The sequence below is a fragment of the Acytostelium subglobosum genome (genome assembly GCF_000787575.1).
Source record: "Acytostelium subglobosum LB1 DNA, scaffold: scaffold14, whole genome shotgun sequence".
Classification (NCBI taxonomy): Eukaryota; Evosea; class Eumycetozoa; order Acytosteliales; family Acytosteliaceae; genus Acytostelium; species Acytostelium subglobosum.
In genome coordinates this window covers 632,259-649,442 of record NW_012236519.1, presented here as the reverse complement: position 1 = coordinate 649,442, position 17,184 = coordinate 632,259, and the positions used below count along the sequence as shown (strand labels likewise).

At 41.6% G+C, this 17,184-nt stretch overlaps 8 protein-coding genes across 8 annotated transcripts; 4 read left to right on the top strand and 4 right to left on the bottom strand.

Annotated features, from left to right (window-relative positions):
* Nucleotides 1-831: 831 nt before the first annotated feature.
* SAMD00019534_072750 (hypothetical protein) lies at nucleotides 832-1,620 on the top strand (the record flags this gene model as incomplete). Its single annotated transcript, XM_012897682.1, has 1 exon — nucleotides 832-1,620. The coding sequence occupies one exon, from the start codon at nucleotides 832-834 to the stop codon at nucleotides 1,618-1,620; it is 789 nt and encodes a 262-aa protein (XP_012753136.1).
* A 56-nt stretch (nucleotides 1,621-1,676) lies between these two features.
* Nucleotides 1,677-2,788, bottom strand: SAMD00019534_072740 (hypothetical protein; the record flags this gene model as incomplete). Its single annotated transcript, XM_012897681.1, has 2 exons — nucleotides 1,677-2,353; nucleotides 2,422-2,788. 2 exons carry the CDS (start codon nucleotides 2,786-2,788, stop codon nucleotides 1,677-1,679), a joined length of 1,044 nt encoding a protein of 347 aa, XP_012753135.1.
* Nucleotides 2,789-3,306: 518 nt separating this feature from the next.
* SAMD00019534_072730 (hypothetical protein) lies at nucleotides 3,307-6,907 on the bottom strand (the record flags this gene model as incomplete). The annotated part of the gene is made up of 4 exons (XM_012897680.1): nucleotides 3,307-4,973; nucleotides 5,055-5,457; nucleotides 5,537-6,024; nucleotides 6,100-6,907. Coding segments are annotated over 4 exons (3,366 nt in total), but the record flags the coding sequence as incomplete, so codon positions are not given.
* Nucleotides 6,908-7,804: 897 nt separating this feature from the next.
* On the top strand, nucleotides 7,805-8,778 carry SAMD00019534_072720 (hypothetical protein; the record flags this gene model as incomplete). The annotated part of the gene is made up of 2 exons (XM_012897679.1): nucleotides 7,805-8,191; nucleotides 8,275-8,778. Coding segments are annotated over 2 exons (891 nt in total), but the record flags the coding sequence as incomplete, so codon positions are not given.
* A 198-nt stretch (nucleotides 8,779-8,976) lies between these two features.
* SAMD00019534_072710 (hypothetical protein) lies at nucleotides 8,977-10,209 on the bottom strand (the record flags this gene model as incomplete). Its single annotated transcript, XM_012897678.1, has 6 exons — nucleotides 8,977-9,126; nucleotides 9,208-9,427; nucleotides 9,501-9,592; nucleotides 9,674-9,750; nucleotides 9,836-9,958; nucleotides 10,041-10,209. The coding sequence occupies 6 exons, from the start codon at nucleotides 10,207-10,209 to the stop codon at nucleotides 8,977-8,979; spliced, it is 831 nt and encodes a 276-aa protein (XP_012753132.1).
* Nucleotides 10,210-11,263: 1,054 nt separating this feature from the next.
* On the bottom strand, nucleotides 11,264-11,533 carry SAMD00019534_072700 (hypothetical protein; the record flags this gene model as incomplete). The annotated part of the gene is made up of 2 exons (XM_012897677.1): nucleotides 11,264-11,461; nucleotides 11,525-11,533. 2 exons carry the CDS (start codon nucleotides 11,531-11,533, stop codon nucleotides 11,264-11,266), a joined length of 207 nt encoding a protein of 68 aa, XP_012753131.1.
* Nucleotides 11,534-14,034: 2,501 nt separating this feature from the next.
* On the top strand, nucleotides 14,035-15,362 carry SAMD00019534_072690 (hypothetical protein; the record flags this gene model as incomplete). The annotated part of the gene is made up of 5 exons (XM_012897676.1): nucleotides 14,035-14,148; nucleotides 14,229-14,512; nucleotides 14,596-14,890; nucleotides 14,983-15,229; nucleotides 15,292-15,362. 5 exons carry the CDS (start codon nucleotides 14,035-14,037, stop codon nucleotides 15,360-15,362), a joined length of 1,011 nt encoding a protein of 336 aa, XP_012753130.1.
* Nucleotides 15,363-15,817: 455 nt separating this feature from the next.
* On the top strand, nucleotides 15,818-16,968 carry SAMD00019534_072680 (hypothetical protein; the record flags this gene model as incomplete). Its single annotated transcript, XM_012897675.1, has 3 exons — nucleotides 15,818-15,984; nucleotides 16,056-16,425; nucleotides 16,516-16,968. 3 exons carry the CDS (start codon nucleotides 15,818-15,820, stop codon nucleotides 16,966-16,968), a joined length of 990 nt encoding a protein of 329 aa, XP_012753129.1.
* Nucleotides 16,969-17,184: the final 216 nt, after the last annotated feature.

The window sequence follows — 17,184 nt, the reverse complement described above, 5'->3', positions numbered from 1 at the left end:
ATTCAGTTACTTCCAATAGTGATACCCTAATACCTGGAAGATCTGAGATTTTGGATACATCAAAGATTTCATTATATTGTTGATAGGGTTCTATCTTGGTCTCAATCCATTTAAATCGAAATAATATTTCAGTTATATCTTGATTAATTTTCCCATCGATCACCAACTATAGAATAAAACAATTTAAATTATATTAATATTAATAATAATATTTGGGATATATATATTGTATTTACCTTTGATATATAAGGGAAAGAATTAATAATATCTATATAAGAAGTTAAATTCAGAATAAAGGTCTTAACTTCATCATTAATTCTGTCTGAATCAAAATTATTGATTATAGAATTAATCCAGTTTATATTCATTGAATGTTGTTGTAGTTAATCAAGTAAAATAATTATTTATGTATAGTATTTATATGTATATATTTAAAGATTGGATATATGAAATAGAATTCAATCAGCATTAGAGTTCCTTTTTATTGATGTTTGTAACCATGTCATCTAGAGGGGAGATCATTTTTTTTAAATCTATTAAATTCTAATATAATATAATATAAATTATATATAGTTATTTTATATTATATTCTATTATATATAATTATATTATTATTATATATAATTTATATTATATATATATATTTGTTTACAGAAAGTTCCAATTCAGATCAGATCTGGTAGTTTCTATCTGTGACAATTTTTTTATAAATTTTCTTGGGTTGCAAAGAATAGGAAACCATTCTCTTCTTATGATCATTTTAATCTATTTGTGTTTGATATCAACAAGAGATAATAAGAGATAAATGTAATGATAGCAGGAATGACATTTATGATATTGCCAAAGTCATTGTTGTTGTTGTTGTTGCTATCATTGCTACTTCAACAACAACACTCATTGGTTACTGCACACTTTGACACATCAGATGCTGATCAATGCTTGATATGTATGACAGCACTGAATAGCATAAACATCAACAATGACAACAACAACAACAACAATAAGTTGGATCGTTCTGAACTCTTGGCTCATATGATGGACATTGGTTGTCCAACATCCTCATTTGGTGATGATCTATCAGATCATACTACATGCAGAAAGTTCATTGACATCTATGGCCCACTACTCCTAAGTGTCAACGTACTCAATGCCAATCATATCAGTACACTTGACACATGCAAGTTGGTTGGCGCATGCAAGACCGGTCTGTACCAGGGTGACTTTAACTGTCCCATATGCCAATATGTAGTGGATCAGATGCAACCATTGGTCATTGCAAAGCAACCGTCACAGGTCATCATACAGACGGTGGAGAATGATTGTACAACACTAGGAGACAGAACATTCATACAAACATGCCAATCAATCACTGTACAGTATGGACAACAGTTGATTGTAGATATTGAACAATCAATGAAAGCACCCGAGTGTTGCATTCAAGTTGGTATGTGTAACAACTCAACATCATCAGGTAGCACTGGCGCCACTGGTTCATCAACATCATCTGGCGGTGTATCAAGTGCTACATCAGGTATCACATCTGGTACTGGATTCACATCAGCTGGAACAAGTGATGGTGATGTAACATCATCGTCGTCAACTACAATACAAGCTCAATGAATGAATGAATGAGTACAAAGATGTTGTTGTACAAGGAATAGTTTATCCAAACTTGATTAGATGTTGGACTTGGGTGGCTCAGCATCGGCGAGCTGATTGTGATTCTCGTTTGAGGTGAAGACGTTGCTGGCAGCTTCGGGATGGAAGTTGACGGTGGTGGTGTCGTGGATAAAGGTGAGAAGCTGTGGCATGAACGTGTCGATGTTCTCCATATGGAAGTGATGTGATCCGTCCACCTTGAATGTCTTGAGATTCTTGATGCACTCCATGCGCGCCTGCATCACCTCGGGCCAGTTCTTCTTCATGCCAAACTGCTGCGCCGACACTGTGCCCCACACCAACATGACTGGACACACGATACTCTTGAGCATGACCAGCACCTCGTGCTCACGCATCGTGAAGATGGATGGGCCGACCAGACGGGGGTCGTGGCGCATCTTGTACATCTGGTCGCCAGAGGGCGAGATCACCGTCTCGATTGATCGCGCCAACAGTCGTCGGGCGGCATCATCCGCAATGAATGGGTTGTTTGTCTTGAGCTTCTCAACAATTGACTCCTTTGATGGATAGAGGAATGGCTTTCGCTTCATCAATGACTCGCGAGATTGCATGGCAAACTGAATGGCTTGCAACTGATCCTGCTCCCTCGACATCAATCCAATAAAGTCCAAACAAATGATCTTCTCAACAATATGTGGTACGGTAGCTGCCAAGATACTGCCAATTCCAGCGCCTAATATATGATTGAGTTAGTATGATTGAATGAGTGAAGAGAGTTTGGGTCGGGACAAACAAACATACCCATTGAGTGTCCAAGGATTGTGAATGTCTTCCAACCAAGGGCATCGGCAACGTCGATAACTTGTGTGATGTAGTCGGTGTAGTAGAGGTTGCACCAGGTGGGCTTGTGTGGACTGCGACCATGACCAATAAAGTCAATGCAGATAACACGTACACCTTGTGATGCAAGCACGGGTCCGACCACATCGAATGAGTTGGCATTGTCCAACCAACCATGCAGTGCCATAACTCTATGCTTGCTATTATTTGGTCCCCAAGCCTTTGCAGCCACAACTATACCCGTTCCAATTGGAATAGATATCTCTTCGCTCTGATGTTGTACAGGTGCTCTCATTGCACAATCATTATTCTCAATCATTGATATCATCTTATTATTATTATTATTATTATTAATCTCTGTTGTTTGTATTTGTATAAGTATATAAATATAATTATTTATATGTGTGTATCTGTAAGTAGTTGTCGAGTGAAGTGAAATTTCAATTAAGACGATGTACTTGTCGTCGTACCTTTGCAGATGTTGGTCCAACCCTTTTAACTATTTCGGGCTAAACACATAACATCTTAAATGATTGAGAAGCCGAAGATGGTTCTGTTGTGTGGTGTGTTTTTGATAAAAGTCGTCATAAACAAGCTATTTTGGTAAAACAGAGCACGATTGTTAGGGGTGTCGTGTGTGTGACTCTACAGCAGTTACTGATGCAAACAACAGAGTCAATCATACTTGATGCCTTGGTGATCATCATGATGCCAGGTCATTATCTGTTTGTTGGGAAATGGGACATATATAATACCAATCTGATGACAAATATGTAATGACTAGGCCATGATAGCCAAAGGGTCTAAAAGAGTGAATGAATGAATGATACAAGGGGTTGTTTATGATGATGAAGTATTACTAGGATTGACGCTTGTTGTAGTTGTTGTTGTAGTTGTTGTTGGATGTGAAGATGGAGGTGGTGTGCTGGTCTTGTTGTTGTTGGAAGTAGGTGATTGCTTCTTCAGTTCATAAAATAGTACATAGGCTTCAGATGTCTTTACAGAGGACTCTTCAATCGAATGATAAGATGAATCACTAATCAAATACCATTTGTCCTTATGTCTAACTGATGCTGTATAATGTCCTGCTCCCATGCCTCCCATGTGATTCTGTATCATGGTGTTAGTGATTGAATAAGTTGGATGAGTTGGATGATAACTTACAGCCACTGCGTAGAGTTGATATATTGGTGGATTGGCCATGTTCTTATTCAGGATCCATTTGGAGAGGTCTAGGTTGTCGAGTGGGAAGTCAACGTAGGAGCCAATCTTCTCGAAACGATGTAGTAGTTGGAACCTCTTGAGATGGATGATAAGGATGTTGGGCGCACTCCAGAGCTCCAACTTCTTGTTGCCTTGAATGTGCTCCTTGCATTGTGGACAGAACCACGTGTCATTCGGTCCGAGCTTCTCATTCTTGGTGAATAGCGTCAGACAGTCGTTGAGGTTGATGTCGTTCTTCATCTCTGACTTGATCGCCACGCTCTTGTCCTGCTTGATCAACTGTGGGTTCTGGATGTCCTCGCAGTCGTCCAGGAAACGTAACATCTCTGGGCGCCAGTCGATCGCGATGTTGCTGCAGCCCTCGCTCCAGAACTTGGGCACCTTGAAGATCTCCTTCAGTACCTTGCCATCGCAGGAAATCACACAACCCGTGCAGTGAATGCCCTGGCATCGGTCGCAGTTGGTGCCGTAGCTGTTGGTCGACTTGAGGATGAACGGGTAGATGATCTCGTCAGTCTCATCGTCTGTGATTGAGCTAGTGTCGTCTTCAGTGTCCGGCTGGCTGCCGTCTGAACTGCCAGCAGGACTATCCTTCTCGGTCTCATTGTTCGTTGTTGTTGTTGTTGATGGAGTTGTTGGAGATGTGGTGGTCGATGAGGTTGTTGCCTCGCCAGTTCCAGTGGTATCGGCGGGGATGTTCTCCTTGGAGCGCTGCCTCAGATAGGCACTCTTCCAGCCACGCTTGACTCGATGGCCAACTCGCTCCCAGACCATGCGATAGACTTCCTTGCAGGTGACCTCGGCAAACTTACAAAGTATGACGTATGGCAGCAAGAGAAGGTCTGCCTTGCGACGGTGCATGACGTGTAGACGCGAAACTTCCTCGCCAGCGACAGGCAACTCGTAGCCAATGATGACCTCGCGGTCCTTGATGAACTCGAGTCCGCGCTGATCGCTCAGGAACATGTAGATGCGGTGGCGGATGATCTCAGACAGTGCCAGACAAGGCGTATCGATGCCACTGAGCTTGGACAACTCGACACGAAGTGATTGGATAAAGCCGCGCTTGGGAAGCTTGAGACAGTAGCGCACTGGCGCCAGGGCATTGTTCAGACTGTAGACTCCATTGGGATCGGGTCCAATTGTGCCAACTGGTGTGCATCTAAAGAGCACGACCTCAAACAATCGCTCCGTTGCCACAGGTATCGGGAGTGTCACGTACATGTATGGATCGAATGTAATGCTGACCTTTGAGCACTTGCTACACACCAATGTGCTCTTGTATTGACCTGGTAGAGTAAGGGTAATGTGTTGTTGTCAGTCTCATCGTCTCATCCTCCTTCTTGCTTGCTTGAATGAGTGATGTATACCTTGGAACAAGTTGACAACGATTGATTGATTCCTGAGAAGATGTCGCTCCCATTGCTCGGCGGCCACGACTGAATCCTCTCGCTCCTCTTTGTCATCCTTCTCCTCGATGTAGGGCTTCTTGACCACCTTGTTCAGGTCCTCGTGGAGGCCGTCAAGTAGGAAGGATAGCAGCTCCTGGGTGTCCTGCTGAGAGATGCCACTGAACTGTGGTGCATATTTGCCAATAATCCACTTCAAATGCTTTGGTATGAGTACGGTGGCGCCAGACCACATCTCCTTGATCAGCTTGCCGTAGTACTCTGCGATCTGTCCTTTTGCGCCCAAAGGGTTGACCTTGTTAATGTCGGCAAGGTACTTGTTCGAAAGGAAGTAGTCTGTGAATGCTGTCGTATGTGCCAGACACTGGTGTTGTGATTGATTGAGTGTGAGTATGTAGGCAGTCGTCTGGGTATATGACAGGGGATGATCCCTGTGTACATACCTGTACGGAGGTGTTCATGAAACAGGTGTTGCCAAGGTTGGTGAGGCCACATATGCCCTTGCCTTGTAGGGCATCGCGAGAGACTGGTGGCGTGTTGACGGGTCCGCTGTCTTGTGCAGAGGATGATGAAGAGGAGGATGTGCCTTTTTGGGTCGAGTTGGAGGATGTCGATGATGATTGAGAATGAGGCGGAGACATCTGATCCTTGGGCTTGTCCTTCTTGGACGAGCTGAACTTGCCCTTGAGCTTGCCAATGAATGTCTTTTGCTCCTCCTGGCCAAAGATGATGACGTTCTCCGATTCGAACTTGAGGTCGTCCAGCGTCATGCTGTTCTTCTTGAGCAGCTTCTGCTGTGTCTTGTTCTGCTTGCCCATCTTTTGACGGTAGACGGCCAGCTTCTGAGAGTCGATGCCTTCCTTGTGGCAGATAAACTCGCGAATATCATTGAGAGTCGACTTGCGGCTTCTCTGGATGACGTAATCATACAATGGCTTGGAGGCATTGGCCAGCTGCTGTTGTTGTTGTTGTGCTGACTGATTGTTGTTGCTGTTGCTGGGGCTGCTGCTGGAGGTGCTGCCTTGTGGTGGGGATGATGAAGAGGCAGGGGAAGGACCAGTGCTGGACGATCGGATCATGAGGATGATGGGACGCACCTCGACGATCTTCTCATTCCTGACGCCTAGCTCGATGACTGTCCTCTTGATCTCGGGACCGCCACCATAGTAGCCAAAGAGGAGCTTCCAAACGCTCTCTGGAATGATGTCAAAGTCCTCGCCTTCGGTGCGCTGGCCGGCAATGATGGGTTGTCCCTCCGAGTCATCGCGCTCCACCAACTCCTTGTTGTTGATGGTCTCGGGTCTGGGAATGTCAAACTCTGAGCTGAGGCTGAGTGGATTGACTGGTCGCGCTGTAGTCTTCTCTGGTGTGGGTGGCGTCGTATTGCCGTTGCCATTGCCATTACCATTGAGTGTTGGCGTTGATGAACGTGGTGAGTCGTCATAGTTGACGTAGTTCTTCCACAGACGAAGCCAATAGGTTGAGATGATATAGAGTTGCTCACCGGCAACCATTCGCTCATGTTGCTTCCAGGCCTCTTTGACCTTTCTCTTCTGCTCGGTACGACCGTCGGGGCGTGGACGAGGTTTGACATCGCTTGTGGATGTTGTGCTGATTCCATCGTCCAACTCATCCTTTGCGCTGGAATTATCGATCAGGTCCACGACCTTTTCGTCATCATCGTCATCCGTGTCAATATCCTCTTGTTCCTTTTGTTGTTGTTCATTTTGTTGTTGCTTTTTAAGTTCCTCATCCTTTTGTTGTTGTTGTGGCTGTTGTTGTTGTTGTTGTTGTCGTTGTGCGTCTATCATTATTTATGGATGGGATTGATTGATTGAATGAATGAATGTATGAATGAGTAGAATGGAAGGAATGGATGTTTGCAAGCAGGGTCGAGTGCGTGTTCTAGATAGGATTGAGAGCCTGGCTAACAGGTCTAATATTGATGGGTCTGTATTCTCTCTAACTATCAAACAAACAATATAACTAAACTCTATCTTTATAACTCTTATTATATTACAATATCATCCAAACACAAACAATGAATGATTGATTGAATGAATGAGTGGATGAATGAATGGAAACAAGGCCCCCACTCAACAGTACTTTATTGCAACTTCTTACAAACACATCACCCTTTGAGCTCAACAATCCATCTCCAATTAAATTAAAAAGGAGTGATGGTGTGAACTGATCAATCACCCACCAGCTTTATGATGTTGGATGAAGCCTCAGTCATTCATTCAATTATGATTCATCAATCATCATAATGTCGGTCAATGTTGACCAACAAAGCAGACTACTCATTATAACTTCATTAATCTATTTTACTTCAATATACATTACATGGACGACAGAGATAATACTTTAATCAGCCGACAGATACCATTCTTTATCAAGAATGTGTTTTAAAAGGTGTTTGTGTAGTTAACATGTTTATGTGTGTGTATATTACATGTATCTGTTGGTAGTGTGTATCTATGTTTGGAGATCATTGATTGATTGATTGATTGATTGATGGTCATCAATTATAACATCTACATCTACTTTACTTACTTTATAAATTAAACAACAAAAGGATGTTATCTAAACATATACTTATAACAATATTATCATTATATATTATAATACATTTATTATTCGTTGTAGTATTGAATAAAGGTGATCATTATCATACATTATGGTCCATAATACAAGACAATGACAATGATAATGACATGTCGACATCATCACAACATCATCAACATAGTAATAATAATAATAAGAAAAAGAAGATAGTTGAACAGATTACTTCATCATCATATTCATATGCTTATGTTACATTTGTTAATAATGAAGAGTATGCCAAAGGTGTATTGGCGTTGAAACAATCATTGGATGACTCGGAATCAACCTATCCTGTTGTAGTGTTGGTAACAGACTCGATATCAAACTCAACTATCCAAGCATTTATCAAACTTGGTTGCCAAGTTCAGTTGGTTACAGCCATCGATCCTGGAAATGGAATTCGAACACAGATTGATCGATGGATGCCTGCATTCACAAAGTTCCGAGCATGGACAATGACCAACTATCATCGTATAATTTGGTTGGGTATGTTAAGTTAATCATTGGTGGAATGATTCCAATCACATACTAACCCCATCAATCAATTATAGACTCGGATATGTTAATACTTAAGAATATCGATCACTTGTTCACAATGTTGGATAAATATGATGTTAAGGATAAGGATAAGGATGTGATATATGCATGCGTGGATGCTGATGCCAACTCATGTCAATATCAACCGGATAGGTTGAGATTGATCAATAGTGGATTGGTAGTATTGGCACCCAATAATGATATAAATATGCGACTGGTGTCGGACATCAGGTCAGTGTCCAAACTCCAGAATGGCGTACTGAATGACCAGGACGTGATGAACTACACACTCAGATGGCAACCATTGCAATACCCAGAGTATGGTGTGCAGGTGACGCACTGTCAGTGTGGCGATGCACGTCTCTGGAATTACCAGTTGTCTCACTTTCTCCACTTTACCGCTGGCATGAAAGAGTTGCCCAAGCCATGGCAATACGCAGAAGGACATCCAATACCAATAGATACACCATCCTGTGTCGAGAGTCTATACCTAACATGGATGGACTATTATAATAAAGCGTTGGAACGTGTGGTCACAGGTGGCTAAGCATCACATTGTCATTGTACATCAATAGGTAGTGGCGCAGATAGATAGTATCCATCCGCTCACTCTATATTTACACTGGTACTACTTTGTGAGTGATTGTTTGAAAGATTGATTGATTGATTGATTGACTGGATGATTGAATTATTGGCTGACTGTGACTTGGAATTGATGATCTAGCTTGCTGAGGACACTTTACTTTGACTTTACCCAAGTGACATACTCATCCAACATCACTGGCCATGCTCCATTCTCATCGTAGTTGGAACCATCAGGATGTATTAACTTCATAAACTCAAAGATGGATAGCCATTGATCAGAGTTTACGCCCCTATAGCTCTTTTGCTATTGTTTGATTGAAATGGACGATCGATGGGTTAGCACTTTGATCGATCAATCATTCAATCAATGAAGAGGTACACATACATGATTCTGGAGGAAGTCGATTAACTGTTGTACGTGTGGATACTTTGGAGTTAGTATCAGTGACAACATTGCACAGGCACTCTCCAGCTCCAGGATCTTGTTCTCCTTCTCCTTGGCAAATGTGAAGGCGTATCTATAGATGTCTCTGAACTTGTCTGCATTGTCCAAGTCCTTATTGAATGTCTGTATAGTTGATTGAAGCTTTGGAATCGAGTCAACTCTGTTGTTTCATTGATTGTTTGTTAGGTTCATGATCATCATCGTCTTCATCATCATCTTCGTAATCATCATACCCAAGTTGACTGAGTCCTGTGACGAACTCCTTCTTTGTAAAGTATCCCATAGTCTGTGCTTTCAGATGCCATGCCAAGACAAGTACCAGTATCTGTATGTTGTGAATATTCAAGTATTTGATTGATCAGTATCATCTTGAACATGATTCGTTGTTGCTGTATCGTGAACCTACACTCTCTGGGTCTAAGCTAAGGTCTTGACACAGTTGCTCTACACCATTCGGTCCAATCGAATCGACAGAGTCTGGGTCTGATAGAGAGAGAGAATGGTTAGTGATCGATATAGTTGTGCAACTCACGTCAATCAATGAGTCGAGGTTGATGATGTCACATACCCCTGTACTTCTCAAACAGCTCATCTAACTTTGAAGGCTTGCCTGGTTCCTGTGTCTTCTTAGCAGAGTCACTGGGCTTTGATTGTGTACTGCTTGATGTTGTATTTGTCGATGTACTTATCTCTGTGATTGTGATTATGTGTTAGTGATTGGTAGATCGATTGATTGAGTACCCGACGGATGGCTTGATTGTCTTGACATTTACCACTCCTGTTCCTTGATGCGCCGGATGATGCTGTTGCTGCCGACGATGTACTGTTTGATGATGGCGTTGAAGTGTGGCTTGTCGTAGGAGCTGGATTCGACGTCGTCGTCGAACTATATGAGGTTGATGTTGTAGTTGGTTTATCTTTCTTTGATGGACTGTTACCCATTGTTATTTCCGTCCGTCTTATTACTGTATGTATCCACGTAACTAATCAATCGTCTGTCTCTCTAACTGTTCTATCTATGTTTGTTTCTCTAACTCTATCAATATATTATTATATATAAATATAAACTAATGAACCTCACTAAACTAACTAACTAACTATCTTACACATAAACACATACGATGAATGAATGAATGAATGAGTCAACCAATCTATTGATCAATCTGTTAGCACTTCCCACCTTGCAAAGTCAACAACAGAGGTGGAATGTAATACAAACATGTCTGTGTGTGATCAACAAAACTTTCAATTCAATGAATCAACCACCTTGAATGAGGAGACAATGAACTTGTCTCTGATTCAGAATGGAGTGCCCCCTCCCAGGGCATCATTCAAGGATAAAGTACTCATTGAGGCCTCATTGGCCTAGTTGCACCTAATTATGTCATTGTTGTTGTCGTCGTTGTCATAACAACATCGATATTGATGAATGTATCTTACTGAAACCTATCTTTGAGCGATTTGAGGTCGTTTGGTATAAAGATAGAGAGAGGTTCCAGTAAGGTACATTCAGGAGTATCAAGTTGATAGTTGTTAGAGTTTCGAGATCGCTTATGTGTAAGGTTCGAACCTTTAAGAATCATTGTATCCAATCAAGACCAAAGTGATCGCTGCTAAACATTGTGTCGCTCCACGTATATCCCTGTCGATTGTTTGTAATTTGTCCATTGCTGTTTCATGTTCGAGGAGATTGATCAAGAGTGACATCATGATTACTCAACAAGTGCCCAGACACAGTATGAATGCGTGAATGAACAATAATGAAGAGGAAGAGGAAGAAGAAGAGGTACTAAGAAAGGATGAAGAGGAGGGGAACGAAGAGGAGGAAGGAAGGGGAAGGAGGAGGAGGAGGTAGGTGTGTCGGTTTTTGATTTATTCGACGTAGTTGCCATCAACATGGTGATGAGTTGTAGTTGATTGGGTTGGTATTGTGGCAAGGTTGAGAGGGATGAGGAGGAGGAGGAGGAGGAAGAAGAGGAGGAATGGATGTAGGTCTTTAGGCAACGATGGAGGCCTTCTTTCCGGTCTTTTGGATGCTGGTCAACAACTCCTCGGCAGAGAGCTTGCTGCTATCACAAACGACAGACTTCTTGGCAACATCGATTTGGATGTTTGAAACACCGTCCAACTTTGAGAGGACAGTGTTAATGGCCTTGGAGCAACCGCCACAGGACATCTCGACGTTGAAGTTGTACTATCATCATACATGTTAGCGAATGCGTTGATTTAATTAAAAGTTAAATGTTATAATACATACAGTAGTCATTCTTTAATGTAGTGAGTTAGTTATTTGTATAAGTTATTTGATTGATTGTTTGATTGAATGGTCACCCAACATCCTTTAAATTTGGATATGATTCGTTGGGTTGGGGGACAGTCTTGAGACTTCAAAACAATAATTCAAAAAAATCATTATTCTATTCTTTTGGATTCTTCCTTGTGAGGGGATACATCCCTTGGGACAACCAACACATCATAATTATCCCTTCAGAAGTTATAACACCTTCTCAATTGACATTCCTGTCTTGTATTATTATATTACAGTTAATCCAATCAACTAAAGGTCTGGAACATTGGCAAGTTCCTTCCTATTTTATCACAATGGTTGTTATTGTGTTTGAAAGACGAATAAGGAATAAGAATCATAACAACCCCACATACTCACACAGACAGATACACACACACAATGACTTGGTGGTAGTCAATGATAATTCATTATTATTATCAGATGGGCAAGGGGTGCATTGCATTGACAATGATGATCACACCTTCATTACATTTCATTCAATGTCCAATGTGACAATGAGGTAGATGGGTGGATAGATGGATGGATGTCAGTCAAATTTATAAATTAAATTATTTATTAGAGTTAGAGTTAGAGTAAAGGATAGAGAATGTTAAATAATATAAATATAGTTGATGTTAAACTGATATCAATATCAGTATTATTTATATTTAGTCTTCTATTTGGATTATTACCTTATTTAATATATAAAAGATCATCAAGGAATAGTAGTAATAGATGGATGTCATGGTGTAATGCATTTGGCGGAGGTGTATTCTTTGGAGCTGGAATGCTACACCTCTTAACAGACTCTACAAATGATTTAGAACCTTATATAAAGAGATATAACTATCCATTATCGTATGTATCTCTTCCTTTCAGACAACTTGTGATCATACTAACTTTTGAACAACCACAGTGTACTATGTATGAGTGTAGGATTCTTATTTATATTTGGTGTCGAGCTGGTAGTGCATGGATTCATGGATAGGTTTAGTGATAAGAACAAGCAAGACCACGACCATGACCATGCAGTGGAGAATCAAACATCAATCGAACCAAGGGATACTGAAACAGAAACAAGTTCATTGTTACCAGATAGCTCAGCCAATCGATTAAGTGGAAGTGGGCATTTGTTATTAAGAGGTGGTGGAGCTGATAATATAATATTGATAGAAGATGATGTTGTTACAACTACTCATTATAATCCATCTGATAGATTGATACCATTCATATTGGTAATTGGATTATCTATTCATTCTGTATTCGAAGGTATTGCACTTGGAGTTCAATCTACACATCTTAAAGTGGTCGATATACTTGTTGCAATCTTTGCTCACAAGTTCCTGGCAGCATTCGCACTCGGTGTCAGTTGTGTAACATCTGGAAAGATGTAAGTTGGACCAGCCAAAATACCAATCATCCATCCATCCATTAACTCTGATCAATCATTAGGTCATTCGCCAAAGTATTAACATTGGTATTTATTTTCTCGATTGCCAGTCCACTTGGATCAGTGATAGGATTGATAGTGTCAAGTGAACAATGTGTACTGGCTTCGGCGATATTACAAGGATTCGCAAGTGGAACATTCCTCTACATTTCTGTTATTGAGATCATACCAAAGGAGTTGAATCATTCAAGCAAAGACAAACCGATCAAGTACATCCTATTGTTGCTTGGCTTTTCAGCCATGGCAGCAGTAGCCATTTGGATATAAAAGATACTTTGTTTGATCGATCATTCATTCATCTAGTTCCTCGTCGAAACCACCTTGATCATTAATGATTAGTTTGATTCCAGACATATGAGGACATCCAATTATGTCTTGGAGACGTGATACTGATCGAGTTGTGGGCGCATCGAGTACCAACTCCTTGAGATGGTTGGTCTCCAGTATAATGCCAAGGAGTGATGTATAGAATGACTCTGGATGTCGATTGAGTGGATATATTTTGAGATACTCCAGTGATCCAATATGTCGTTTGATCAATGATAGGTAACAAGCGCCATGATCCTCTTCACTAATGCCTATGGACAGTTGTAACCTTGTCATGTTATGACCTGTCTTCAAAGAGATCGTATTGGCCATCTTGATAAAGTCGTCTCTATCATACTCAAAGACGATCGTCAATGTATTTGTTAGTATCATCTGATGATTATGTGATTGATTGAATGAATAGGGTGGAAGTTCCATTGACCTATATTGGGTATCAACCCCACTCCCCAATCACATTCACTCTGATCAATCACACCACCACTACCACACGACTTAATCATCTTCGATCTATGCTCACTTTAGAGAGAGACTGCTATCCATCAACAACATCTAGTACCTCATACACATTTAGTTGTTGTATATTGTAGCGCCCTACTACTATCAAAGTATTTATAAAGAGAATACTTTGTTTTGAAGAACAAGTCAAACCAAAGACAGGACAAAGATACCTCTTACTTCAATCCATCAATCCATCCAAACATCCATGAACATATTCTTCAATAAGAAACAAAAGACTCCCTATGAGTTGGTCAAGACCGTCAAGGATTGTCTTGTATCCATTGACAAAGCTGGTCCAAACTCAAAATCATCAGAGAAGGTATGTTTGGAACTGGTTGAATGGGACTGGACTGGACTGGATCGGTCGGACTAACTTCCAAATCTTAATGTATATTGTAGTCTGTTGAGGAACTGACAAGATCATTGCAAGATATAAAGAAGATATTGTATGGTGATGGAGAACATGAACCAAGTGCAGAGGCAACAGCAGTGATGTGTACAGAGATACTATCCAATGATCTACTACCAATGATGATCAAAGATCTTGGGAAGCTAGAGTTCGAATCCAAGAAAGACTTTGCACAGATATTTAACAACCTACTACGTATGAAGAACAATCCACGTGGACCCGCTGTTAGCTACATCGCTGAGAATCCAGACATCCTAAACTTACTCGTCAAAGGGTATGTCAGTGACATGATGTGTCCACACATGATCAATCAATCAATCAATCAACTAACCTGTCGGAATCATTCCATGTACATAGATATGAACAACATGATATTGCATTGAACTGTGGAACAATGCTTAGAGAGTGCATCAAACATGAGGTGTTGGCAAAGGATCTGTTGTACTCACAGAACTTTTGGGAGTTCTTCAACTATGTTGATATGTCCAACTTTGATGTGGCATCGGACACATTCGCCACGTTCAAGGATCTGCTAACAAAGCACAAGACACTCAGTTCAGAGTTCCTCGAGAAGAACTACGATCAAGTATTAGAACGCTACACTGTCCTCTTGAACTCACAAAACTATGTAACAGTACGACAATCGATAAAGGTAAGTAATACTTGATTGATGTGATGTGATGTGATGTATGAGTGAGACATGGACTTAGACTGACCTGGCAACATATATACACATATTGATAGCTACTTGGAGAACTACTACTGGACCGCTCCAACTTTAATATAATGACAAAGTATATTAGCTCTGCAGCCAACTTGAAGTTGATGATGAATCTGTTAAGGGACAAACGAAGAACGATCCAGTATGAGGCATTCCATGTGTTCAAAGTGTTTGTTGCCAATCCAAACAAGACCAAACCAATCCTCGACATCCTATCCAAGAACAAAGAGAAGCTCATCGTCTTCCTATCACAATTCCACACTGACAAAGGTAATGATCATCATTCTTTGGCATGCATGTTCACGTGATTGACTAACACACAATATATACAGAGGAGGACCAGTTCAATGATGAGAAGGCATTCCTTTTGAAACAGATCCAAGCCATACCTGCATTGGAGTAGTGATCAATCAACCAATCATGGTGATGTGGACTACTTGGACTTAAATGTTGGCTGTCATCCAATCAGGGCTACAGTAACAATACACATAACCATGTCTTATTGTATATAGCGAGAGTGATAATATTATTATGATATCATATCACCGATCGTTTTAATGTGACCTTCATCAGTAGTGTTCACATCGGATGTTGATTGATTGATTGAATGACCCTACTCTGATCATTGACTACCAAAACAGGAACACTAAACCTTTACAGTTTTGATCATCACCAACTCACCCACAGTGAGCAAGATGGGGGTGTGAACTTAGACCCAAGTTTAGCCCCTTCCTCTACAACATCAGTCAATCAAGTTGGTCCTACAACAATAACAACAGTCCATCATCATCAACATCATCATCATCATTCACTCTCACACATACATAAAGACATATACAAAGATAGAGTTAACAAGACATGTCTTTAGTTGAAGTATTACGCTCATTCCTCACCATTATCCCTGATATTGCTGTTCAGGCAGCTGGCATATTTGGACACTTCCTGTTCATGATGCTCTCTCCATTGCTCCATCTCATCGGCTTGCTAAAGACAAAGCAGTTCCCAGAGGCCAAGACTATTGTGATGTAAGTGCTCCTCACCCCTCCACTTGGTCTAAGCATCGCTGACTTGACCCATCATTGCCCCCCGATCATAGCACTGGCGCATCAAGTGGAATTGGAAGAGAACTGGCTCTTCAGTACGCTGGCCGTGGAAAGGTACTGGGATTGACTGGTAGAGATAAGGCTCGTTTGGAGGAGGTGGCAAAGTTATGCCGTGATAAGGGTGCTGTCGTGGAGACTACTACAATCCAGGTGACAGAGGCCGATGCCATGGAGCGTTGGTTGACCAAGTTCGACCAGGTCTCCCCAGTGGACATTGTCATCGCCAATGCCGGTGTTGGTGAGGCTACCCTCCCCCGTACCCTAACCTACGAGGAACGTGCTCGTCAAGTCGTCGACGTCAATGTCAACGGTGTACTCAACACTGTCCTCCCACTGCTCCAGCGCATGAGAGATAGAAGCCATGTATGTGTATTAACATCCATGGAACTATTCCAATCACTCACTAACTCGCTCACTCAATCAATCAATCAAATCAATCATTCATGGAAACAGGGTCAAATCGTAATCGTTGGATCATTGAGCACATATATCACACATGCCTTCCCAGCCTATGTTGGATCAAAGGGCTTCACACATTGTTACGCCGCCACTCTGCGTCAGGAGCTTCGCAAGCATGGCATTGGTGTGACCTACATCTCGCCAGGCTTTGTCGACACACGTATGACCAGAGCCGACAAGAACATGAAGAAGCCAATGATGAAGACGGCCGAGGCCAGCGCCCAAGCATTCAAGCAAGGCATCAGTGAGAACAGAGCATTCGTCACTGATAACCTACCAACAATGCTGACTGCCTACATACTCAGCTGTGTCCCAATGACACTTCGTGATGGTTGGGATGTGATCATGAACGCCGTGTACTCGAGTGGCTGTCCCGACACCTTGGACTACAGCAGCAACTCCTCATCCTCATCCTCAGCTTCATCCACAACCAAGAAGGACAAATAATAATAATAAATTAGTAGATCCAGCCGTCGTGAAGCTACTTAGAGCTCAGCGAACCAATCACCTGATGAGTTTGTCAGAAGTCAATGTGTGGGTGCTGTGTTGTTGCGAGGGCGTGGGTCCTTGAGTGGGGGGTGAGTCCTTGAGAGGACCACAAGGCCTATGTGTCGGTTGAACTTATCATTTATTTGATTGAGCCTATCACCATTTGGTTTAATT